Source organism: Microcaecilia unicolor, chromosome 2, assembly GCF_901765095.1.
Source record: "Microcaecilia unicolor chromosome 2, aMicUni1.1, whole genome shotgun sequence".
NCBI classification, from domain to species: domain Eukaryota; kingdom Metazoa; phylum Chordata; class Amphibia; order Gymnophiona; family Siphonopidae; genus Microcaecilia; species Microcaecilia unicolor.
In genome coordinates this window covers 476,570,849-476,597,248 of record NC_044032.1, presented here as the reverse complement: position 1 = coordinate 476,597,248, position 26,400 = coordinate 476,570,849, and the positions used below count along the sequence as shown (strand labels likewise).

Genomic DNA, 26,400 nt, shown 5'->3' with positions numbered 1-26,400 from the left:
TTACCGGAAGTAAATAACAACAATCTATTTAATATTATGTCACAAATTAAACAAACATTGCTTAAATGAAATAATATACAATCCTGCAAAAAACACTCCTTTGAGATTTACTACCACTGCAGTTGATAGGCAGTCTCTCGGGGTAACCTTAAAGCACTAATTTAAAAATAAAGAAATGATTCCTTAATAACTAGCTGGTTTAATATATGCCATTTATCACAGGACATACAGGAACATTGACGACAAAATCTTAATCCTAAATTTGGTAAAATACGACATTTAAATTAGAGCTAATCCAACAGGCTATGAAAGTATATAACGGCAAGCTTAATAGTAACACATACAATAAATGAAAAAATACTCACAATTCATGCAATGTACTCTCCAGCGCAGAAAATCAATTGAGAAAGAGGACAGTTGGCGGGATCACTACGCCCTTCCGAACTCTCGGTGGCATAGGGAGGTCAACCGCAAAATAGAAAGATTTGTTTCGGACGGAAAGTCCTTACCAGAGATATGAATAGATATCAGATCACCAGTATCTGGTGTTGGGTGCGGAGAGGAAGATATGATATAATGGGTAGTGAACAACATCACCCAATATGTATAATAACGGGACTTAGTGAGCAAGTGGTCTACAAATAAGCTTCAGACCTGTAATTTGCTATAGAAAAATGAACTAGAGTAATAATATATATATTGACCAGACCTAGAACCTGGTACAAGGTCAGTGGTTCAAAAGGCCGCTTCAGAGATAGCAGGGAGACCTAGAAATGATAATGTGCTAACAGTTTACAAAAACATGCAATGATTATCCTGATAGTAGAACATGCAGAGACATAACACAATCATACTCACGCATCTGCTAATGTACTCCAACATAGGGACCTAAAATAAAAATTACTAATTGGCGGAAAGCTCCACGCTTTGACCGCAAGTGACATTAGGAGAAAGCAAGACAAAAACAGCAAACAGAAATTTGCCTAGAAAGTCAGTATAAAAGTGAATAAATACGTAGTGTCAGCTATTATATATTTATACTACTCTATCCCAAATTAATGAATACTACTCCCCAGAGTGTGCTTCTAAAGACAGGAATTTACTCTGTTTCTACTGCCTGCCAAGAATTATCACGGTTACGATTGGCCATGGGCTCCAACCCATGATAGAGCCCCCAAAAAGGGACATTGCTACAACTCCCAAAAAGAACTCAAAAAACCAGCGAATAGGGTCTCCTGAGTCGAAGAGCAGCGGTCCAATGGGTTTCCGCTGATTAGGAATCCTCTCGTTTGCAACTAACCACCCCAATGGACCTGTAGTGGTTTGGAATCCTCTCGTTTACAACAAACCACTCAAAAAAATTTTGGTTAGGAATCCTCTCGTTTACCACTAACCATCCTAAAACATTGAAAGGTTAGGAATCATCTCTGTTACAACTAACCGTCCAAAAATTTTAAATGCCCGAGTCAACCTGTACACAATCGCAACCAAAGGTCTTAGACGTCTCTTTATTGCCCCAGCGGTCATCTGCACAAGTAACTCCAATGTGGGCAATAAACCCGAATCGTGAAGGCAGACCACTCCGAAAATGGAATGGAATTTCTGCTCAAAATCTAATAATTGAGATACCGTCATCCATCGAAGGGTCTCCGACCCTCGGATGGGTGTAAGCCCCAGGCATCGATATCAAAGCCAATGGTTATAGCGTGACACTGGTACCTAAGGAAATAATTAAAAGTATAGCATATCCCAGGGAAGAACCCCTGAAACCTACTTCAGAGGTGGTAAAAAGAGGATAAAAAAAAGAAAGAAATATTTTAAAGCAAAACTAAACACATGTAAGCTCATCGGGATAGGTACAACCATAAAAGAGCCATTAGTTGGAACACATTAGCCAGAACCAAAAATGTGAAAAATTTCACGTTCATCATTCAGTGGACAATATATTTTCCCATTCAACAAATCACGAGAAGGAAACTCAAAAGCATTAGAATGGAACAGCTGACAGTAAAGAAGCCTGCAATGCCAGGGCAAACAGTACAAATTCATTCATTCAGTTATACCTGTAGTAAAAGAAGAAAACTATTTAGGAAAGATAAGGAAAGAAAAAACTTTACAGCTTGGCAACAAATCTAAATACAATAATGAGTACTGCTATTCTAGCATTGAAGTCTCAAAGAAAAATGACATACTGTAAGAGGGGAAGTAGGCGGGATAAAAAATATTGACAGACAACCGTAGCGAACCAATGAGTAAGCAGTTGTATAAGGCTGAGCTAAACTTAACGCTGGCAGATAGCTCAGAGAAATGGATTTAACATACCAATCAATTAGTACATGGGAGACACAAAAAAAAAATTTAAAAGCCCTGTAACAGCATGGTGAGCAAGTCTTATTTAAGCTAAAATAAAGGATAGCAAGGGAAAAAAAAATGTAAAACCACTAGAGACTGAGACAGAGCAACTATCAAAGAAGGGAGGGGCAGTGCTGGAGGAGAGTAAGTAAGAGAAGAAAGTTTTAATATGAAAGGTGGCTTATCAGGACTTATTTGAAGAGCTAAGGGACAAATGCAGAAACCATAAAATACATGCAGCAATGGCAGGGGCTCTACCCACTTGAAAAATAGAATGTGAGGGACGTAGGAGAAAGCCCCAGGTAGAAACAAATTGAAATCTCTAATCTTAAGACACAACTTCAGAAGTTCAGGCTGCCACTAGATTCAGTGAAACAGGAAACAAGTAGCGGAAACTGTTGCCAAGCAATAACGAGCATCTTAGAAACAGTTTCTACAGGAGTACAACAGAAAAAAGTTTAGAAATTAAGTTAGGTAACGTAGGGCTGCAAAAAAAAACACTAAAAGGAAACCAGTTTTAAATACAGGCAATGAACAGTGTAAAGTCACTAAAAAAAAAAGTCACGGAGATCCCTACTAGATATGGGGAGGGAACCGCCCAAGCGAGAAAAGGGGAAGTGAAAAAATGTCGCAGTAAAAAAAGAAAGGGACTACGCAGGAGAAATAGAGATAAGATTTAGTATCGAGAACTCCTCTATGAAGGGAAAAGAAGCAAACTTTTAAAACTTCATAACCACATTGTGGAACACGATAAGATCTACCAGGCTGTCTCTTGCAGCATAAAAAAAAACCTGTCTCTGAGTTTTAACGAAACCGGGCAACAGATTAGATTGCCAAATAAAGCATCTTAATTCTGAAAGTCTCAGAAACAGTTTTAGAAAGCAAAAATAAAACAGCAGTTTATAAATTCAGCCCAAAATTGTGCTATGCAGCGAAAATTAAACCCGGAAGTGCAGCTAAAGTGGCTACGGGGAACAGAGACGGAATACAGACCGGGACTTCTCAAGTGGAGATTTAAAATATCATGAAAGTTTCAGACGGGGGTTTCCAAAGCAGGCAGGCATAGAAATAAGTGTGGTTTATCAAGTATAAAGCTGTATGACAGGAAGGAAAAGGGGGGGGGGGGGGAAGAGTGCCCATAGAGCCTGGCAGTAAGAGAAAAATAAGGAAGCAAGACTTACTACGCAGTTTTAAATGTGAAGCAGGAAATGCGAACGTACAGCTAGAAAGCTGGCAAAGAATTGTAAGATTTAAACAGAATCAGAGAGCATGAAAGGTAGAGGTTAAGTACCTCTCAGAGGTTTAAGTACAGCACAGAGGAAATGAGCCCGGATCTCTATGAGGGACAGCAATCAATTGGAAGATAAAACAACAGAATTTTAGTCAAGAGCTATAAGTAACTCAACAGCATCTGGCTTCATCAGGGACACAGTACTAAATCATCTTTTAGGTGCAGCCATTTGCACCAGCTGAAATGTGGTGTAAATCTTCGCACCTAAATTAGACATGTTTGCTCCTTATTTTATACCTCCATTCTGCCCACGACCCTCCCATTTCTGTGCCCCCTTTTTGATTTCACGCATAAAATTTAGGTGCAGATCCCACGCCTAAATTTATGTGCATATATTCCAATTAAATCTTAGTACCAATAGTTGCTTGTTAACAAACCAATTATCAATGCTAATTAGCTCATCATTCAATTAAATTGCACATGCAAATTGGGGGGGGGGGGCCTTTTACTAAGGTACATAGGTGCCTACACACATCCAGCGCACACCAAATTGGAACTACTGCCCAGCTACCGTGTGTCCAGGGCGGTAAGTCCATTTTTGATGTTTGCCCAAAACACATGGTAGAAAATATTTTCTATTTCCTACCATGTGGCGCTTACCCGGTGGTAATTGGCAGTTTATGTGTGCTGACAACTTACTGCCTGGTTAGCACGTGAGACCTTACTGCTAATTCAATGGGTGGTGATAAAGTCTCAGGCCGAAAATAGAAGTGCGCTGGTTTTAATTTTGCCGTATGCCCATTTTCGGCCACAAAAAAACCAGCCTTTTTTTCCAAACGTGCTGAAAGATTGACCTGTGCACATCCAAAATACACACCTACAGCAGTGCAGGCCACTTTTAGGCGCACCTTAGTAAAAGGGCCCCTGTGTGTGCAATTTTTAGCAACTTTTATATAATTTGGGAGATAGCTTATACATTTACTTCTCAAACTGAAAAAACAGGTATAGATTGTCATTTTACAAAGGATTTACAAATCAGAATTGAGATATCCAGGACGTTTCACGTTCCGCTAGTATATTAGAACAGTATCTGATAACATAGAGCCTGTTCTAAAGTACACCAAAACTGTTTATTCATCAGTTACATGTGACAAGAGCATCCACTTTAGATTCATAATTGTCTTGATTTCAGTTGACAGAACAGGGTAACATAAATTTGTATGTGCCAGTGTTTCAGGACATACATATTTATTTGCCAGCTCATATGGATGTATGTTAGCATTTTAGAAACATGCATCTCTATGTTCCTGATGCCATCACACAGTCCTTGACCAGTATTGCTTTTGTGATGTGCAAAAAACACAGGGGGATTTAGGTGGTGATGGTAGTTCATGGCACTCTTCTAGTCGTAGTACTGGATCAGATTAAACTAGGGGGATCAGGAAATAAAGACTGTAGATCAAATTCTGAGTTAGGGGTAATTATTGATGCAGAATTGACCGTCAAAGCACAAATACGTGAGTTGGTGAAATCTATATTTTTCAAGTTACATATCTCTCTATATAAAAGGCAACACCAACGTTCTATGAAGCCTCCAGCCGGAAGTGTGAAGGGGGCGAGATATCCGGTTTTCCTATGAGTGTCTGCCCCGCCCTCTCTGTAACACAGTCAGTGAAGGAAAACAGCAGAGCACGAAATCAAATCGCTGGCTCTGTAACAGTGAAGGACTCAGAGGGGGGAGGGGAGAGAGGCCAGAGGGCAGGGACACACACACTCCCACATGCACACAGAAGAAAACATTGCTAGCCCCCGTTTCATTTGCATCAGAAACGGGGCTTTTTTACTAGTATTTGATAAATTGAAGTCTATGATTCCCAAAACTGGACTATTGTAATTCACTTTACCTAGGCCTGCCTCAAACTAGTATTAGACCTCTACAAATTGTACAAAGTGTAGCTGCTTTTCTTTTGACATCTCACTTTCAGCATATCAGTCTGTTCTTAAAGGAATTAAACTGGTTACCCATAGAGTAAAGGATATTATTCAAAATTTTTATTGATATATAAAATAATTTGAATCTGAACACTCCCTTATTTTATTTGGACTTTGCTCACACCTCTTTTAGTAGTAGCTCAAGGTGAGTTACATTCAGGTACAATGGATATTTCTCTGTCCCAGGAAGGCTCACAATCTAAGTTTGTACCTGAGGCAATGGAGGGTTAAGTGACTTGCCCAAGATCACAAGGAGCAGCAGTGGGATTTGAGCTGGCCACCTCTGGATTTCAAGACCTGTGCTCTAACCACTAGGCCACACCTCTACTCCTCATTGTGTACTATTCTGAAAGTATACAAGCCAGCTAGACCCTTACGGTCAGAGAGTTCTCAATATTTGATAATTCCATCACGCAGAATCGTACATTATGAAGAGACTAGACGATGTACATTTTCAATTGCTGACCCAAAAGAATGGAACCAGATTCCGATTTATCTCAGATTATTGACAGATACAACCACTTTTAGGAAACAACTGAAAACATTTCATTCAGATATTTGTCAACATTTGCTCATTTCTGATCTGAAGAAGGGTTACCTTCTAATGCTAATCAAAAATGTATTAAGTTTGTCCAATAAAAAAGGTATCATCTTATTTTCTTTTCTATGTTCTCTTTTATTTCTATTTATTACCTTTAAAAGTGGACTGACACGGTTAACACACCACTTTACTCAAGATGGAAGATACTGTATTTTTTGTTACAATGAGTATTATATCTCCCAGCATCAGAGGGGGATTTCCGAGTCCATTTGCTGGGAGCCTGAACTAACTGCTGCTGGTGACCTCAGAGACAAGTTTGCAGATGGCCTTTGCACTACATTGTGATTGGTGGCTTTGAATCTTGGCATCAACGATAAAGCTGGCAGCCATTTTAGATTGGTTTATCCTGCTTTGATTGAATCCCTTGAAGAAACAGCAGCAAAACAAGGATTCCTTGTCTGGATGAAGACATTCATTTGAAAGATACATTTTTGGGGTCTATAATGACTGATTTCATAAATGTTTATATTTTTTTCAGATAAGCCTTATGACTTTCTATGATAGACTGTCCAGCTTATAATTGAAAAAGAAAAACGCCTACATTGCGACCCAAATCGGGAGATAGACGTTTATCTCACAAAAACGAATAAAGCGGTATAATCGAAAGCCGAATTTGGACGTTTTCAACTGCACTCCATCGCGGATGCGGACAAAGTTGATGGGGGCGTGTCAAAGGCGTGGTGAAGGCGGAACTGGGGCGTGGTTATCGGCCGATCAGAGATAGGTGCCTTTCGCCGATAATGGAAAAAAAATATGCGTTTTTAACGAGAATTTAGGGCACTTTTCCTGGACCCTGTTTTTCCACGAATAGGGCCCCAAAAAGTGCCCTAAATGACCAGATGACCACTGGAGGGAGTCGGGGATGACCTCCCCTGACTCCCCCAGTGGTCACAAACCCCCTCCCACCACAAAAATATGCCGTTTCATAACTTTTTATGTTCACCCTCAAATGTCATACCCACCACCCTGGCAGCAGTATGCAGGTCACTGGAGCAGTTATTAGGGGGTGCAGTGGACGTCAGGCAGGTAGACCCAGGCCCATCCCCCCCCACCTGTTTCACTTGTGCTGGTAAATGGGAGCCCTCCATACCGCCCCCCCAAACCCACTGTACCCACATGTAGGTGCCCCCCTTCACTCCTTAGGGCTATAGTAATGGTGTAGACTTGTGGGTGGTGGGTTTTGAGGGGGATTTGGGGGGCTCAACACCCAAGGGGAGGGTGCTATGCACCTGGGAGCTCTTTTACCTTTTTTTTTTTTTTGTAAAAGTGCCCCCTAGGGTGCCCAGTTGGTGTCCTGGCATGTGAGGGGGACCAGTGCACTACGACTCCTGGCCCCTCCCACGAACAAATGCTTTGGATTTATTCGTTTTTGAGCTGGGCGCTTTCATTTTCCATTATCGCTGAAAAACAAAAACGCTCAGCTCACAAATTGTCGAATAAAACATGGACGTCTATTTTTTCCCAAAATACGGTTCGGTCCGCCCCTTCACGGACCCGTTCTTGGAGATAAACGCCCATGGAGATAGACGTTTTCGTTCGATTATGCCCCTCTGTGCCTATTTAATATTTATCAAGTGACGTTTTTACCTTTTATGTTTTTTCTCCACTTAGCCACCATGATTTTTTGAATATTTTGATGGGTGTCTGCTGATGATTGTTTCTGTATCTTTATTATCCTGAAAGTTTAATATCAAATGGTAAAGACTGCTGAGGCATACACCATTTATTTTGATGATTTTTTTGTAGTGTCTGATTTTGTTATTCCTGCTATCATGGTTTTTGTTTTTGGTAATTGAAATCTGTTGCCAAATTTGATAGCTACCCAAATTTCTGTTAACATTTTGCATACCTGATGAAGGCATCTGCCGAAACGTGGCCGTATTGGGTTTGTCCAATAAAGATCTTTTATTGCTGCGCTGGTGTCTTTAATCTCCTTAGCATTTGTATTATTCTACCTGGTTTCTCCAGACCAGGCTATTATGATCACAACATATCGAGATATTTCTCTAAATAAGTCGCTAACATTTATGAACTGATTACATGTGTATATGACTAGAATAGAGGCATAACCATGTACATGTGTACATCTATGTGTGTATTGTCAATATTCCGCCTAAGTGCTATTGTGTAAAAAGGCATCTTGGTGTGATGGTGTGTAGTTCGAGGGTGGGCTTGCAGATTAGCAAAGTCTGGGTGGAATGTAGGCAGGAGTCACAGTTACATGTGTAAATGATAGAATACTATAGGTGCCTGCTTTCTTTTATAGAATAGGTGCCCCATAGAGGCAGTATTATAGAATTGCCCTCATCATATTCATATAGCTTGAAAGATCCCCTACAACTATATATCACTTGCTTTGTCAAGGAACTTTCAGATTCCATATATTCAAATCACTTTCTTACTGTTTCAGAAATGCTTTATGAAAATAGATTGTTTAATTGAGTCTGTTTGCTTATGTCATCATCGGCACCCCAACATAATAGTCCTGATAAAAAAAGCCCCGACAAAACAGCCTTGTAACAAAATAGCCCTTGACAAATCAGCCCCTAACAAAATGGCCCCTCCCACAAAATAACCCTTGACAAAATAGCCCCCTAGAAAAAAAATAACACATCAGAAAAAAAAGATGATAAACTACAAGTGAAATCTTCACCGATAAAGGCTACTACCAGCATTGCATTGTAACATAACATAGTAGATGACGGCAGAAAAAGAACTGCACGGTCCATCTAGTCTGCCCAACAAGATAGACTCATATGTGCTACTTCTTGTGTATACCTTACCTTGATTTGTATCTGCCATTTTCAGGACACAGACCGTAGAAGTCTTGCCCAGAACTAGCCCCACCATCCAAACACCAGCCTCGTCTCCCAATCTCGGCTAAGCTTCTGAGGATCCATTCCTTCTGCACAGGATTCCTTTATGTTTATCCCACGCATGCTTAAATTCCGCTACCGTTTTCACCTCCACCACCTCCCGCGGGAGGGCATTCTAAGTATCTACCACTCTCTCCGTGAAAAAATACTTCCTGACATTTTTCTTGAGTCTGCCCCCCCTTCACTCTCATATCATGTCCTCTCGTTCTACCGCCCTCCCATCTCCGGAAAAAGTTCGTTTGCGAATTAATACCTTTCAAATATTTGAACATCTGTATCATATCACCATTGTATAAAGCATATATTAAATAAACAAAATTCTATAACTACCAACTGATATGATCTGTTCTGCTTTTTAAGGAAACTATTCTTCCATCAACATGCTAATTAAAAAAAACCCAGTATTGTCATCATTTTCATAGTCTTACCAACCTTATTCTGTTCGGCAAGGTAAGATTATTAGAAAAAAAAATGCAGTGCCATATTTTGGGCAGCCTGATCGGTCCCTTTTGTTGGGGAGCTAATTTGTCAAGGGCTATATTGTGAGCAGGCTGTTTTGACAGTGGCTGTTATGTCGCGGGTTATTATGTCGGGAACTTTTTTGTTTGGAGCTTTTTTGTCGGGGGCCATTTTGACCGGGTGCCAACATCATCATTGTTGCAGGACATAGGAAAGCTTAAAAGCAGTTTAGAAGAGGTAAATGAGTGGAGGAGTGGCCTAGTGGTTAGAGTGGTGGACTTTGGTCCTGGGGAACTGGGTTCAATTCCCACTGCAGGCACAGGCAGCTCCTTGTGACCCTGGGTAAGTCACTTAACCCTCCATTGCCCCAGGTACAAATAAGTACCTGTATATAATATGTAAGACACATTGATCCTGCTATCAGTGGGAAAGCGCAGGGTACAAATGTAAATAAAATAAAGGGGGTTGTGAAAAAATATGGTATAACCAGTTAGCAAATATATGAACAGAAGCTGCACATACATAAGGTAAAAGTTCTGAGTCTTTCTCATGCTCCTCTTTGCTTCCTTCTTATGTTGCCAGCTGGGAGGAACCAGCAAGGCTGAGTCAGTGATTTGACACAGACAGTTGCTCAAGTGTTACCTTAATGTTTGGACAGGTCATAAAAGAATTACATAATGCTGGAGTCTGCTGAGCTTTCAAAGCAAAGCCGCCCCATAAAACCAGGAGTGAGGGAGGAGCACAGGCATCTTCTCTCCTGCCAGCTGCACAAACAGAGCATCTCTAAGATGAGTTTCAATGGGAAGTATCAACTTCAGTCCCAGGAAAACGTTGAGACTTTCATGCAAGCTATAGGTAAGTAAACCTGAGGTCTTCAAAGCTGAATTATGCAGAATACTATATATACATTTAGTGCATAAGACAGGGCACCAATATTATCTTTCAAAGCAATATTAGCAACACATGCATTTGTTCTCTTATCAAGTGTAGTTCAATAACAATACTAATAAAAAAAATTACAGGAAATGAAAAACAAACAAAAAATAAACAGTAGCAAACATTTTACAGTATTTTTTACTGTCTTCAGCCAGAACAGAAAAACTATTTAAAATGCTTTAAATATGTCATGTGAGTGATACCTTTTATATTATTATTGACTTTTATCTTGTGCTGTGCCAGCCACTGAAGCTTTATCAATCAGTAATGAACCAGTAATAATAAATAAGCAAGGAAACAGTTGCAAAGATGAGCAATTGTGAGACCAGTTTGAGAATGGGGCAGTCTTGGGCTAGTTTTGCCCAGAAGACTAAAGACATGGGTCAGATTTCACAAGGTGCTTGTGGAGTTTCAAACTCTTTATGCATGACAGTCTCTTTTTGTTGGCCATTTGAACAGTACGACAACCTACAGAGTCTTAGTATGTCTTCAATTATGCTGCCGCTACTTAAACTTCAGGTCATCATGACATCAGTTCAGTCCATGTTGCCTAACTTTAATCAGCTACTCTGATTTTTACACTCCTGCTGTACCATGGACTGCAAGATCCTGATGAGAAGAGGTTAATGGGGCAAGCGTGGCAGTGGACGGCCAGTCTTCATCTTCCTTTTTTCATCACCAGGCGTGCCCAATGATATAATTCAGAAGGGAAAGGACTTGAAAACCACCTGTGAGATTGAGCAGAATGACAAATCATTTAAGATTACTATGTCAACTGGCAGCAAAGTGATAAAGCATGAGTTTACCATCGGCAAAGAGACAGAGCTGGAAATCCCGACAGGAGAAAAGGTCAAGGTAGGAAAACCTATTCAGAATAGTCTGCAAAAGAGAACAAAATGTAATTTCCATTATTCATAATGTATTGTAAGCCACTTTGAGCCCGCAAAAAGGTGGGAAAATGTGGGATACAAATGCAATAAATAAATAAATAATAACAAACAGAAGTCTTGGGACACAAAGGTAATTCTTGTATAGTATTAGTTACAGCAGTCACATTCTGCTGTAACACACCATCTCTTTTATTTATAATAACATTGTTAATGTTACTGTAAAGCTTTTATATCTATGCAGAAGAAACAACACAGGCTCTTTAAAACAAATGCATTGGCTTCAAACTTCATTCTAAAAGGGAGTCAGATAAGTATAGAATTGGTTTAGGAACACTGGCTTAAAGAGCAGTGGATTGTAACAGAGATTGTAACATTATTTCCTCCGAGGACAAGCAGGCTGCTTGTTCTCACTGATGGGTGACGTCCGACGGCAGCCCCAGATTCGGAAGAAATCTTCCTAGCAACAGCAATTGCTAGATCCTTTGAGCGCGAGGGTGCGTGCACCGTGCATGCGTGACCGTCTTCCCGCCTGTCGCGTGAGAATCTTGCTTCAGTCTCTTTTTTTTCCACGGCTTAGCACAGCTGTTTACGGTTGTTCTCTGCCCCAGAAAGAGCCCTCACAGCGCTTTTCGCCGTCTTTCACCGTTTTTTTCTGTTTTTTTGAGCGAGTTCGCTCGCGTTTCTTTGCTTTCAAAAAAAAAAGTTTTGTTTTCCTTTATTTCCTAGTTTTGTTCCCGTAAGTTTCCTTTCGTCGTCGTGTGCGGCCGGTTTCGCCGCCCGTACGGGTTCTATCCCTTTTGTGCCCTTTTCCTGGCACCGTCGCGAATTTTGACTTCGCCGCTGCAATTTTTCTGTCCATGTCCTCGAAGATCGCCAGCGGCTTCAAAAAGTGCATGCGGTGCAGTCGGGCAATCTCAGTCACTGAGCTGCACGCTTCGTGTCTTCAGTGTCTTGGGGCTGGTCATCGCCCCGACACTTGTACTCTGTGTCTTACTCTTAAGAAACAGACACAAGCATTGAGATTGGCTCAGTGGGAACGCCTGTTTCAATCGTGCCCGGTCCTTTGACGTCGACGTTGGTAGCAGTACCGAGATCGTCGGGGACAGGTATCGATGTCGGCACCGGAGAGTGTATCGTCATCGGGAGTGCAGGTAATGGCTGTCCAGAGATCACCTGACGCTGGCACCAGTGAGCCATCGAGTGGGTCTCCACCCACCTCGAGGACTCCAGTGGTACAGGCCCACCGGGACCGACCTCTTTCGGACCCGGCCCCGAGGAGGCGTGTGGATTCCACGTCCTCATCGGTACCAGAAGGTACCGGTGGCGTGCTTTGAGCGAAGGCGAAGAAGCATCATCATCAGTCACCTTCCCGTCACGGTACCAAGAGCTCCGGGGTGCCGAAGGATTCGACACCCGTGAAGCGTCGACGCCGGGAGGACCGCTCACCCTCCATTCAGGAGGTGTCGATGCGCCGGTCTCCGGACAGCCCGGTACTGCCTCCTTATCCCAGACAGATTCTGCCTCCGTCTCCTGGACCGGCTCCTCAGCCTTTCTCGACGGACTCTCTGGATGAGCATGAGCGCCTCAGAGCCATTCTTCCGGGGATTCTGGAAGGACTGCTGCGACCATCTGTTCCGGTACCAGTGGTGCTTGTGCCGTCAGTACCGTTGAGGGATGCGGCGGTTGGCTGTCCGCCCGTGGTGCGGTCTGCAACGCAGGTACCGCTTGCGACACTGGCGTTGGCTGCCACCCGAGTTGACTTGACGTCGCTGGCGGCGCGGGAGTCTTCTCGGCATCGCCATTGAGGACATAGTTCCTCGGCATCGAGACGGGCCCGGCTTTGGACTGAAGTTAGAGAACTTGTGTCCGATACCGAGGGGGAGGCCTCAAGGGAGGCGAAGGAAGACACCAGGTTTTTCTCGGATGAGGAGTCCTGTGGTCTTCCTTCTGATCCCACTTCTTCACCAGAGGGAAAGCTTTCTTCCCCAGAGAGTCTGTCTTTCTCCTCCTTTGTCCAGGAAATGTGTACGGCCATTCCCTTCCCAGTGGTTACTGAGGATGAGCCCAGGGCTGAGATGTTCGAGGTCCTGGACTATCCTTCACCACCTAAGGAATCGTCCACTGTTCCTCTTCATAATGTCCTGAAACAGACATTGTTGACGAACTTGGCGAAGCCACTAACTAATCCCCACATTCCCAAAAAGATTGAATCTCAGTATCGAATCCACGGAGATCCAGAGTTGATGAAAACCCAATTACCTCATGACTCTGATGTGGTGGATTTAAGGCCAAGAGTTCTAGAGATTACGCCTCTGTGCCTCCTGGGCGGGAGTCTAGAACTCTGGATTCGTTTGGGCGGAAGGCCTACCATTGTGCTATGCTCATGTCCAAGATTCAGTCCTACCAGCTCTACATGAGCATCCACTTGCGGAACAATATGCGACAGTTGGCGGACTTGGTTGACAAGCTCCCGTCGGAGCAGGCCAAGCCTTTTCAGGAGGTGGTCAGGCAGCTGAAGGTGTGCGTAAATTCCGGTCCAGGGGTGCTTACGATACTTTTGATGTTGTGTCCAGGGCCGCTGCTCAAGGTATAGTGATGTGCAGACTCTCATGACTGCATGCCTCTGACCTGGATAATAGAGTCCAGCAGCGAGTTGCGGATGCTCCTTGCCAGGGGGATAATATTTTTGGTGAGAAGGTCGAACAGGTGGTAGAGCAGCTCCACTAGTGGGACACTGCCTTCGACAAACTCTTCCACCAGGCACCTTCAGCATGTACCTCAACTGGTAGACGTTTTTCTGGGGGAAGGAGGAATGCTCCCTATGCTTACAATAGGCGTAGGTACAATCCATCTTCCTGACAGCCTGCTCAGGCTAAACCCCAGCACGCTTGTTCTCGTCAACAGCGTGCGCCGCAATAGGCCCCTTCAGCTCCCCAGCAAAAGCAAGAGACAGGCTTTTGACTGGCTCCAGGCGAGCATAGCTGAGTTAAAAGTGTCCTTGCCGGGCGATCTTCCGGTTGGGGGGAGGCTAAAATTTTTTCACCAAAGGTGGCCTCTAGTAACCTCTGATCGGTGGGTTCTTCAAATAGTCCGGCTAGGATACTCCCTCAATTTGGTCTCAAAACCTCCAAATTGCCCACCGGGAGCTCAGTCTTTTAGCTTCCAGCACAAGCAGGTACTTGCAGAGGAACTCTCCGCCCTTCTCAGCACCAATGCGGTCGAGCCCATGCCACCGGGGCAGGAAGGGCAGGGATTCTATTCCAGGTACTTCCTTGTGGAAAAGAAAACAGGGGGATGCGTCCCATCCTAGACCTAAAGGCCCTGAACAAATATCTGGTCCGAGAAAAGGATGCTTTCCCTGGGCACCCTTCTTCCCATGATTCAGGAAAACGATTGGCTATGCTCTCTGGACTTAAAGGATGCTTATACCCACATTCTGATACTGTCAGCTCACAGGCAGTATCTTCGATTCCGTCTGGGAACACGGCATTTTCTGTATTGTGTGCTACCCTTTGGTCTCAATGCCTGGCAGTCGTAGCGGCGTCCCTGCGCAGACTGGGAGTGCATGTGTTCCCTTATCTCGACGATTGGCTGGTGAAGAGCACCTCGGAGGCAGGAGTCCTGCAGTCCATGCAGATGACTATTCAACTCCTGGAGCTACTAGGGTTTGTCATAAATTACCCAAAGTCCCACCTTCTTCCAGTTCAACAACTAGAATTCATAGGAGCTCTGCTGGATTCCAAGACTGCTCATGCCTATCTCCCCGAGGCGAGGGCAGACAATCTTCTGTCTCTTGCTTCTAGGGTCCGAGCGTCTCAGCAGATCACAGCTCGGCAGATGTTGAGATTACTCGGCCACATGGCCTCCACAGTTCATGTGACTCCCATGGCCTGTCTTCACATGATTGGCTTGGATCCCAATTTTTAAAGGCCATCCCTCACTCGTGACTAGTCACCGAAAACGGCCCGTGTCGGGTCTTTTTGTCAAGGCTCATTCATTAAAGAACTGTGTTCCATTTTTAAAGGCCCGTGGTGCTGTTTTTTTTGTTCCGTCTTCACATGAGATCAGCTCAATGGACCCTAGCTTCCCAGTGGTACCAAGCTGCTGGGGATCTAGAGGACGCAATCCACCTGTCCACGAGTTTTCTCAAATCCCTGCATTGGTGGACAATTCGATCCAATTTGACCTTGGGACGTCCCTTTCAAATTCCTCAGCCACAAAAAGTGCTGACGACGGATGCGTCTCTTCTGGGGTGGGGAGCTCATGTTGATGGGCTTCACACCCAAGGAAGTTGGTCCCTTCAGGAAACCGGTTTTCAGATCAATCTCCTGGAGTTGCGAGCGATCTGGAACGCTCTAAAGGCTTTCAGAGATCGGCTGTCCAATCAAATTATCCAAATTCAGACAGACAATCAGGTTGCCATATACTATATCAACAAGCAGGGGGGCACCGGATCTCGCCCCCTGTGTCCGGAAGCCGTTCAGATGTGGCTTTGGGCTCGCAGTCAGGGCATGTTTCTCCAAGCCACATATCTGGCAGGCGTAAACAACAGTCTGGCCGTCAGATTGAGCAGGATAATGCAACCTCACGAGTGGTGTCTCAATTTGAGAGTGGCACGGCAGATCTTCCAAACGTGGGGAACCCCCTTGGTGGATCTCTTTGCCACTCAGATCAATCACAAGGTCCCTCAGTTCTGTTCCAGACTTCAGGCTTACGGCAGACTAGCGTCAGATGCCTTTCTCCTCTATTGGGGGAAGGGCCTCCTGTATGCATATCCTCCCATACCTTTGGTGGGGAAGACTTTGCTGAAACTCAAGCAAGATCGCAAAACCATGATTCTGATCGCTCCCTTCTGGCCGCATCAGATTTGGTTCCCTCTTCTTCTGGAATTGTCCTCCGAAGAACCGTGGAGATTGGAGTGTTTTCCGACCCTCATTACTCAGAACGAGGGGGCACTTCTGCATCCCAACCTCCAGTCTCTGGCTCTCACGGCCTGGATGTTGAGAGCGTAGACTTCACCTCCTTGGGTCTTTCTGAGGATGTCTCCCGAGTCTTGCTTGCATCCAGAAAAGATTCCACGAAGAGGTGTTACTCTTTTAAATGGAAGAGGTTTGCCATCTGGTGTGACAGCAAGGCCCTAGATCCTCGCTCTTGTCCTACACAGACCCTGCTTGAATACCTTCTACACTTGTCAGAGTCTGGTCTTAAGACCAACTCAGTAAGGGTTCATCTTAGTGCAATTAGTGCTTATCATTTTCATGTGGAAGGTAAGCCTATCTCGGGATAGCCTTTAGTTGTTCGCTTCATGAGAGGTTTGCTTTTGTCAAAGCCCCCTGTCAAGCCTCCTACAGTGTCATGGGATCTCAACGTCGTCCTCACCCAGCTGATGAAACCTTCTTTTGAGCCACTGAATTCCTGCATCTGAAGTACTTGACCTGGAAGGTCATTTTCTTGGTGGCTGTTACTTCAGCTTGTAGAGTCAGTGAGCTTCAAGCCCTGGTAGCCCATGCTCCCTATACCAAATTCCATCATAACAGAGTAGTCTTCCTCACTCACCCTAAGCTCCTGCCGAAGGTGGTGTCGGAGTTCCAGCTGAACCAGTCAATTGTCTTGCCAACATTTTTTCCCCGTCCTCATACCTGCCCTGCTGAACGTCAGTTGCACACATTGGACTGCAAGCGAGCATTGGCCTTCTATGTGGAACGGACAAGCCCCTTCAGACAGTCCGCCCAAATGTTTGTTTCTTTCGATCCCAACAGAAGGGGAGTGGCTGTCGGGAAACGCACCATTTCTAATTGGCTAGCAGATTGCATTTCCTTCACTTATGCCCAGGCTGGGCTGACTCTTGAGGGTTATATTACGGCTCATAGTGTTAGAGCCATGGCGGTGTCAGTGGCCCACTTGAAGTCAGCCACTATTGAAGAGATTTGCAAGGCTGCGACGTGGTCTTCAGTCCACACATTCACATCTCATTACTGCCTCCAGCAGGATACCCGACACGACAGTCGGTTTGGGCAGTCGGTGCTGCAGAATCTGTTTGGGGTTTAGAATCCAACTCCACCCCCCTAGGCCCAATTTTATTCTGTTCCAGGCTGCACTCTCAGTTAGTTTCTGATTTTTAGGTCAATCTCAGTTATGTCCTCGCCATTGCGAGGCCCAATTGACCCTGTTTGTTGTTTTGAGTGAGCGTGGGGGCTAGGGATACCCCAGTCGTGAGAGCAAGCAGCCTGCTTGTCCTCGGAGAAAGTGAGGTTACTTACCTGTAGCAGGTATTCTTCGAGGACAGCAGGCTGATTGTTCTAACCAACCCTTGTCCTGCTTTTCAAGTTGACTGAAGTGGGGTTCTCGCGCGACGGGCAGGAAGACGGTCTCGCATGCGCGGTGCGTGCGCCCTTGCGCTCAAAGGCTCTAGCAATTGCTGTTGCTAGGAAGATTTCTTCCGAATCTGGGGCTGCCGTGGGACGTCACCCATCAGTGAGAACAATCAGCCTGCTGTCCTCGGAAAATACCTGCTACAGGTAAGTAACCTCGCTTTATTTGTGGGAGGACAGTCTATAAACTCTATATTGAAGTAAAACGTGCAGTGAGGAGCAGGGGTGTAGTCAGAGCTCAACGTTTGGGGGATCCGGAGCCCAAAGTGGGGGTAGCACAATTTGGGCCACCTTCCTGCCACCACCCATGCCCCGCAGCATCCCCATATACCTTGGCTGGCGGGGGTCCCCAACCCCCGCCAGCTGAAGCCTTTCTCCAACGCTGTCCTCTGTGTATTGCCTGCCCTGCTTCCCCTCATGAGAGGAAGCAGGGGCAGTATTTCACCAGGTGATGTAAAATTCCAAAATCAGCTTGGCTGGTGCAACTGTTAAAACATAGCAAGCAACATTCTGGGATCAAACTCTCATAAAAATGCTGTGTATATATTAAACGTTTTTACAAGGTCTGCCTTGTTGTCTTACTTTCAAGGTTATTAATTAATTTGTAGCCTGCCATACGGATGAACCATCTAGGCGGCTTACATTCTATTAATAACAAAAGAAATATAATTCACACAGACAGACAGTGAGGGCCAAGGGGTAGAACTGCAATGAGTAAAGAGATGAGAAAAGGTATCTACAAAAGGGACGCTCTAATGCCTTCCATTAGTCAACAGAGAATTATAAGAACAAATGGGAGTATAAGCAGAAAAGCATCAGTGAAAAGAAATGTCTTCACGTCTATTTTAAATTGAGTGGGACATTTGTAAGATGTATGTGGATGGCAAGTCCCTGCTTTGTGCAATATACACATTGAAGGTAATTCATTCTTGCAAGAGAAAAATGGCCAAAAATTGTTATAAAGTAGTATTTGGATTGATTTCTTCTTAAAACGTTCAAATCGGTATTTTTGAAACCTATTTTGCAGAGGTTTATCTATTTAATCAGTCCAGTGTATGCTTTCGAATTCAATATTCTATTATACTACTAGCAAACTTCAATGTTACACACAGTCATTCACTAAGAGGAAAATGACTTCAGATACCCGGTGCTATTTCTCTCAATTGCTGAAAAGCACCGCTCCGCTCCGTCGCTGGTTACCAAAATTCCAGTGCGGCTACTGGCGGGTGTCCTCATAAGTCAAAAAACCTCTCTCTGATGCTAATTCTAAATCACTTTATCCAAATATACTTTCTTTATATATAAGAATTAGCACTTATCTTCACTGGGCCAGGTTTTTTGACTTATGAGGACGCCCGCCAGTAGCCACACTGGAATTTTGGTAACCAGCGGCGGAGCGGAGCGGTGCTTTTCAGCGATTGAGAGAAATAGCACCAGGTATCTGAAGTAATTTTCCTCTCAATAGATGTTTATCTATGCAATTCATCTGCAGTACATCCAAATCACAAGGGGGTGTGTCTGGGGCATTTTGAGGCAGGCTTAGGGCGTTCCTTGGATGTTTTATAGCCATAATGAAACAAAATGAAAACGTCTAGGGCTACAACTTCAACATTTTGATTTAGACCTGTTTTTAGAATGAATAAGGCACAAAAAGGTGCCCTAAATGACCAGATGACCACTGGAGGGAATCAGGGGTGACCCCCCCCCTCCCACCTCTCTCATTGGTCATTGATCCTCTCCCACTCTCCAAAAGTGTGAATAAAAATAGTACTTAAAAGCCTATGACAGCCTCAGATGTTATAACCTGGTCCATTAGAGCAGCATGCAGGTCCATGGAATAGTGTAGTGGTTGGTGTAGTACACACTGAAGAGAAGGGGACCTAGGCCCATATCTTATTGTACCTGTCACATTTGTAGTAGAAACTGTGATTCTTCCAAAACTCATCAGAAACCTACTGTATCCACATATCGGTGCCCCCTTCACTATTGTAGTGGTGTACAGTTGGGGACAGTGTGTTTTAGAGAGCTCAGCAGACAAGAAAAGGGTCTAATGGTGAGATGTGTACCTGGGAACTTTTTATATGGTGCCCCACTGCTTTCCTGGGATGTCTATGTGACCAGTCTCCTAAGATTACTGGCTCCTCCTACATCCCAATGGATTGATTTTGTGCGTTTTGCTCTTGGACCTTTTTTTTTTTTTTTGAAAATGGACCAAAAAAATAAATGCACAGAGCACAAAATTATCTTGCCTGGCCATTTAAAAAAAACAACAAATGTTTTACTGTTTTCAAAAATGGCTATATTTCCTATTTGGATTTGGGACGTTTAGCACAAATCATCCAAAGTCCCAACATAGACATCTTATCAAAAATGCCCCTCCACATCTTTGTGGTGCCTATTCTACCAAGGAAAGTAGACACCTACTTCCCTTTATAGAACACAAGCTTAAGTAGGTATATATGCATTTATGTGGTTAGGCTTGCTTAAGTTTGCGCCCCTAAATGCTAGAGATATATGCATAAGTTATTGTATTCTATAAGTTATGTGCATAAATGTGCACCTCTTCCTCATGCTCTACCATGTGCACTCCCATCTGTCAAATGCATTTCTATTTAAGTTAACAGAGGTATATATAGAATAGTGCATAGGTGGAATTTAGACTATAGACATACGTTGAGCTTGAAAGGTTGGGAAACGTATTGTCAAAACATGATGACTGATATTTAGTTAAATTCAAACTGAAGGTAGGAGTGCACAAATTACTATCAGACGCTTGAAACAGAAATCAAAAAGGAACTCTCTAAAAAATAAACGAAAAGCTTCAAGCTACAGTGAATCTGATTCCTTTACTGCATTATTAATAAAAGGCTGTTTTTGAATTAGGGCATGCATTAGTTAGTACATAGGTCTAGAATTTCTGAAGCGTGCTAAATATACCCTTAATGCACGTTATTAATAAGTAGGTCCCATTGGACAGAAAGGGCCCAGCATTAAGTAGTGCATGTTAGTACTGTTTAATAAATCTAGCCCATGTAGAGCAGTTCTGTACCTGGGTACCTGATAGGATCCTGCTGTATAAAGGAATGTCAGCACCTACTGTACTTGTAGAATGCTGTCTTACATGGTTAAATCCATGCTTAAAAGTTAAACGGGAGCACTTATGCCAGCCATCAAGCTGATGAAATACTGGAGAAAGACACATAAATTATAGTATTACGCACATTTTAGTCCTTCCCATGCTCACCCATTTGTACACTCCCCTTGCAAATTCATGGTAAGTCACACGGATATACACAGAATAGAGCTTTGGTGGAATTTAGGCAGTAACACGCATACACATGTAAATGTCTTTAGTCTAAACATTTATGCATGTAATCAGTACATAAATGTTAGCTCCTATGCTATGGAATTATCCCTATAGTGTCCATCCTTCCTTTTTTTTTTTGTCTTCTTCTTGCTATTAGACTACAGTCAATATGGAAGGCGACAACAAACTGGTTGCAAATCTGAAATCAGTCAAGTCTGTTACTGAAATATCTGGAGACACACTCACCAGTGTAAGTATCTGGAACTATAACGTGACTCAGATTTCATTAGCTCCTGTGAGCAGAATCCACTGAAGACAAACATACTTTTTATTTCTTCAAATTTAATTAAGTTAATTATATTTGCCAAGCAATAAAACAAAATGTATTATGTTTCATACATTGTTTAGCATAAGGTCAAGCTTTGGAACTCTTATTGCAGAGAACAGGCAACATTTATTGTTTCTTATTTATTTATTATTAGGATTTATTTTAATCAAGTGTGATTAGATGTTTATTCAGAAGTTTATGCAAATACTCCAGGTTCCACGCCCTGCATTGTCAAGGCTGTCTAGCAACGTTTGTACTTGGGATGAGGAGTGGAATTACCTGAACTAGATTTGCAACTGTACCTATCAGTTTCTTCTTGTTAAAATGAATTCATGCAACAGGACTATGTGGCTAGTCTTCTAGAGGGTACTTTTAGAATTTTCCCACATGGGTGAAAATTACAAATGTACTTTTCACTGCAGATTGTCAAAGTAAACATGTGTATGTACTTTCACTCTGAAAATTATCCCTAGAAAGATACCTGCACACAATTACACTGGCTATCTTGTGCAAACACATTTTTGGAGGACAAATATATACCTACATTTGAAAATGCCTTCATTTGAAAAATAGGAGTGCAGTTTTAAATCCCACCCCCAGCAACATCAACCTCATGTTCACAAAGCAGACATTTATTAGAGGCAAACCAAAATGAAACCAATGACCTGACATAGCCAAATTTCAGAGGCTACCTGTATCAGGGGCAGTGGCGTACCAAGGGGGGAGCGGTGGGGGCGGTCTGCCCCGGGTGCACGCCGCTGGGGGGGGGTGCCGCGGCGCGCGCCTGCTCCGAGTTCGCTAAACTTCTTTGCTTGTTCGCTGCAGCTCCCTCTGCCCCGGAACAGGTTACTTCCTGTTCCGGGGTAGAGGGAGCTGTAGCGAACGAACAAAGAAGTTTAGCGAACTCAGAGCAGGCGCGCGCCACGGCACCCCCCCCCCAGCGGCGTGCACATGGGGGGGTGTCATTTCGCCGGAGGGGGGGGGAAGGTGTAATTTAGGGGGGGGCGCTGCACCCGGGGGGGGGGGGGGGGCGCATCGGCACTCCGCCCCGGGTGCCATCAAGGCAAGGAACGCCACTGATCAGTATGGTAAATTCATACGTAGAAATGTAAGGACTGTTAATCAAATCATACATTATGATTTACAAAAAATGGTCTTAAGCAATGTGTCTGTGAAAGTAAAAGAGACGTAGGCGATAGGAGGCAATTCTTTTCATGTTAATATTAACCATATACATTCTGTTTATGTGTATATATAATTTCAAATAATTAACTGTTTTTGAAACACAGATTCAGTTACAGTAGTTTGGATTCAGACCAGCACAGTTAATTTCCTGTATTCAGCACTGATCTTTTAGTGTATAGTATCAGTCTTACCAAACTCATTTTGCAATAGCAGTGCAACATCAGTGACTGTCATTCTGCAAATTAACTGTGAGTGCATGGAGCTGAAGCAGAACCATGGAAAGATGCACAGGACATCATACCTCTAATTCTAGAAATGTGCATGCCTGTATTTACACTTAGCACTCACATGCGTAATTTATAGAACAAGGTCAGTTACAGATGTAACTTAATTGGCTGTTAATTAGTACTAATTAGCACCAATTTGCAGTTTTGTGCTCAGCTGCCCTTAATCACTATTTTAGAAGATAAAGTGCACAACGTCTAAGGGGCCTGAATGTGGGAAGGGCCTGGGTGGGTCAAGGGCATGCCGGGGAGTTCAGCGCACAACTTAACTAACTAGCCAATCAGTGATGATAATTGGCAATAATTGGAATTTACATGTACATCTTTTTAGGCATAGATAGCACATAAATTCTAACACATGTAGCTGAAAGGGGGGCATGGCCATTGAAGGGGTGTGGACGTGTTGGGGGCGTTCCTGAAATTTATGAACGTGGTTGTAGAATTTGGTGGAATGTGCCTACATTTCGCTGTGGATATTTACACCAGGTTTTCATTGGTGTAAGTGGCAATGCCTAAACAGGTGTGTTCCCTGGCCCTATGTGCTAACTTTAGGTGTGGTTTATAGAGTAGCACTAACTCCTGGATTCTATATAGCACGCCTAGAGTTATGCGCGATTCCATGTGTAAGTCTAGGCATATTTTATAACTACGCACGTAGATTAATTGTTTTAATATAAAGGTGTTTAGCATTGTTAACAGCTCTTAACAAGCAATAACGAGCACTAATTGGCAAAATTTTGAATTTACGCGCGTACATTGCTAAGCATATTATGTAATGTACTGCGCCTAAATTCTAATGCGTACAAGCAAAAAGAGGCATTCTTAGGGGCGTGGAAATGGGCATTCCAAAATCTACACGCATTGTTATAAAATATGGGCCAGTGCGTGTAAATCTACGCACAGGGATTTACACTGGCTTTTCGTTGGCGTAAATGGACACATGTAGATTCAGTCACAAGAACTACGCCTAAGTGTATTCTAAATACCGCACATAAATTTATTTGCGGTATTTAGAATACGCTTAGGTGTAATTGTCTAGCGCACGTTAATTTTAGGCGCCATTTATAGAATTGGGCCTTAAGCATTTTTTTTTGGATGTGTCTTATTTTAGACCTTTTTATTTTAGATCTTTTCTTTTTTATTAGAGACAAGAAGTGTAAAGTTAAGCAAATGCTTTTTCGCACGAGTGAAAACTACTTAGTTTTGATATTTTCATGTGAGAGTTTGTCCTGGGATCATGAACAGCAGTGGGAAAAGAGGAAGAGAGAAATGCTGGGTGAAAAGATAGCAAAAGAAATGTTTGAAAACTTAGCTGAAAATGCTGAGAGGTCGATAGTTAAAAGCAGATAAGCAGCCAAAATCCTTAGGGTCTGAATGGATAATTTTGGACATATACTGTAAATCATTAAGGGTTTTAAGTCACTTTAATTGACCCTTAATTTGACTTAAACAGTCCTAACTCTGTTTTTCTAAAAACATCATGGCATTGTTTAAGTCGCTGTGGGTTAGTGAGTAATGAGATGCAAAACATGCATATTTTGCATCTCATTACTATGCAAAAAGCTTAACGCAACTTGCGGTGATACAAAACAAGTCCGTTACGGCCTCGAAAGCATGATAAAATAACCTCTAGAACTTATACATGTAACCAGAAATATTCAGCTGCTAAATTATATCGAAGCACTGCTTGTGTTTTACATATGCATAAACTGGCATTTAGATGTTTATATTGTGTAGAGGTCTAAATCCCAATTTTACAAAGCAGAGAGTAGGACCATCGTTAGGTGGGTAACGAGGGCAGTTGCCCTGGGCCCCCATGCCACAGGAGCCGCAGGTAAGAGCTCATGCAGTAATCCTCCACTAATCAGTGCTTGGTAACGTGGATGTGACACCAGGCATACCCCCTGTGCAAAAAAATATTTCTAGTATATAGGTAGCACATGCCAATTGCGAATTTACCACAGGGTACCCGAGTGCATTCCATGGTAATCCCTTTTAAACATGCGCTAACACTTGCCGCATCTTAGTAAATACATAAAAATATTCATCAGAGCTATATAAACATTGCTAAATCTCTCTCACACTCTTTCTCTATATATCTGTATATGTATCTATATATGATTTTAAAAGTCTAGCTTAGAAGTTTCAAACTATGCATTAACCAATATAGACCTCTGGGTGTATAGGGAGGATTTCTGTAAACATTTGACATCTAATGGCAGTGTACAGTAATAAAATGAATAAATGTCTACCCTTCCGTTTTTAGACAATGACAGTCGGAGACATCACCTGCAAGAGGGTCAGCAAGAGGATTTAGATGTGTTTGTGGACTCCCATATCTTTTACCATGTAAAATGTGTGCAATAAAATACAATTTATATAAAAAGAAAAATTCTCTCATTTTCTGGATTATTCTCTTTTTTATTGATATAGGTATGAACACTGCCACTATTATGTTTATCTTTAAAAAAAAATAAGAATTTAGGTCATATACATAAGAAAAATGATGTTCTGCTTCAGAGAAGCAACAAAAATAAGCACAAAGAGCCTTCAAAATTGGGACACAATTCCTTTAATTATTTAACTCGAAAATCAATCTTCCATTGATGACCTGACATGGGCAATGATTTGGCGCATAGTGCCTGTGTCAGGGATCAAATGTGTTCTAACATGGAATAGATTCTATGTGCAGCAGCAAAGCTTCCTCCCATGCACTTTAAGAAGTAATTGCTCAGCGCGTTAGGAACAAAGTCGGTCAGTGAAGAACAAGGGGACTGACTTTGTTCCTAACACTCTCCTCCAGCGTGTGGTGCTAGAATCCCACCACTGCCACATCTTCACACGCCCTGTGTGGTCAGCCAGATGGTCAGAGGAAAATATCCAGGAGTCAGCAATGTGCAGTGCAAAAACTCAAGTAAAACACAGGTAGAGGTTCAGCAGGTAGTTTAACACTGCCTTGTCCAAGAAAAATCACTTTAATCTTTTAGATCATTGCAGTTAGGACAGAACAAATAATAAGGCTTCACTTAGAAGACAGCAGTCTTCTCAAACAAATACAAAACCAAAACCAAAAACAGGTGTGTTGCAGGTAGAGAATAGGCTAGGGCCTAACAGACAGGGCCAGAGTAAGCAGCACAGTTCATCCACACCAAAATAAGCTTATATTCCAGTGTAAAACAGTCTCCAAAACTGAGCTCATGTAACCCATGGTTGTTTAAGCATCATGATAGAGTGAGCCCCTGGTAGCAGGTCATTAAGGGAATGACTGAAGGAGCTCAAAGGTTATAAAAAGGAAAGATTTGTCTCTGGTTCTGCCTCTTGACAGAGAGTAACTAGGCTCTGGGTTGCTGGAGTTCTGTGTTACTGATAACCCCCTGCCAGGTGACCTAGTGCAATTAATGGGGGTCCTGCAGTGCTGTAACCGACAGATTAAAGTTATAGACTGTGAGCTGTTACATTGCATGGGCCATTTGAGGAGCTACAAACTGGTCAGTTTGGGGCTCGGTTGGAGTGTGATCTACCCCTGACTGAGGCAAGACCCTCAGGGTGGCAGCCTGAAGGGAAAAGACAGTTACATTGAGCCTAGCC

General features: G+C 43.1%; 1 protein-coding gene across 2 annotated transcripts in view; it reads left to right on the top strand.

Moving 5' to 3' along the window:
- The window catches only part of LOC115461323 (fatty acid-binding protein 1, liver-like), a 53,472-nt gene extending 28,268 nt beyond the window's left edge, over nt 1-25,204 (top strand). The window contains exons 1-4 of one of the 2 annotated variants that reach the window (XM_030191041.1): nt 10,174-10,366; nt 11,130-11,302; nt 21,173-21,265; nt 25,079-25,204. In XM_030191041.1, coding sequence (XP_030046901.1) covers nt 10,189-10,366; nt 11,130-11,302; nt 21,173-21,265; nt 25,079-25,129 — 495 coding nt within the window. In that variant the 5' untranslated portion in view covers nt 10,174-10,188 and the 3' untranslated portion in view covers nt 25,130-25,204. Of the gene's footprint in view, nt 1-10,169; nt 10,367-11,129; nt 11,346-11,432; nt 11,694-21,172; nt 21,266-25,078 lie in introns of those variants that run through there. The other variant, XM_030191042.1, reaches the window with a different exon arrangement.
- The last annotated feature ends 1,196 nt before the right edge of the window (nt 25,205-26,400 follow it).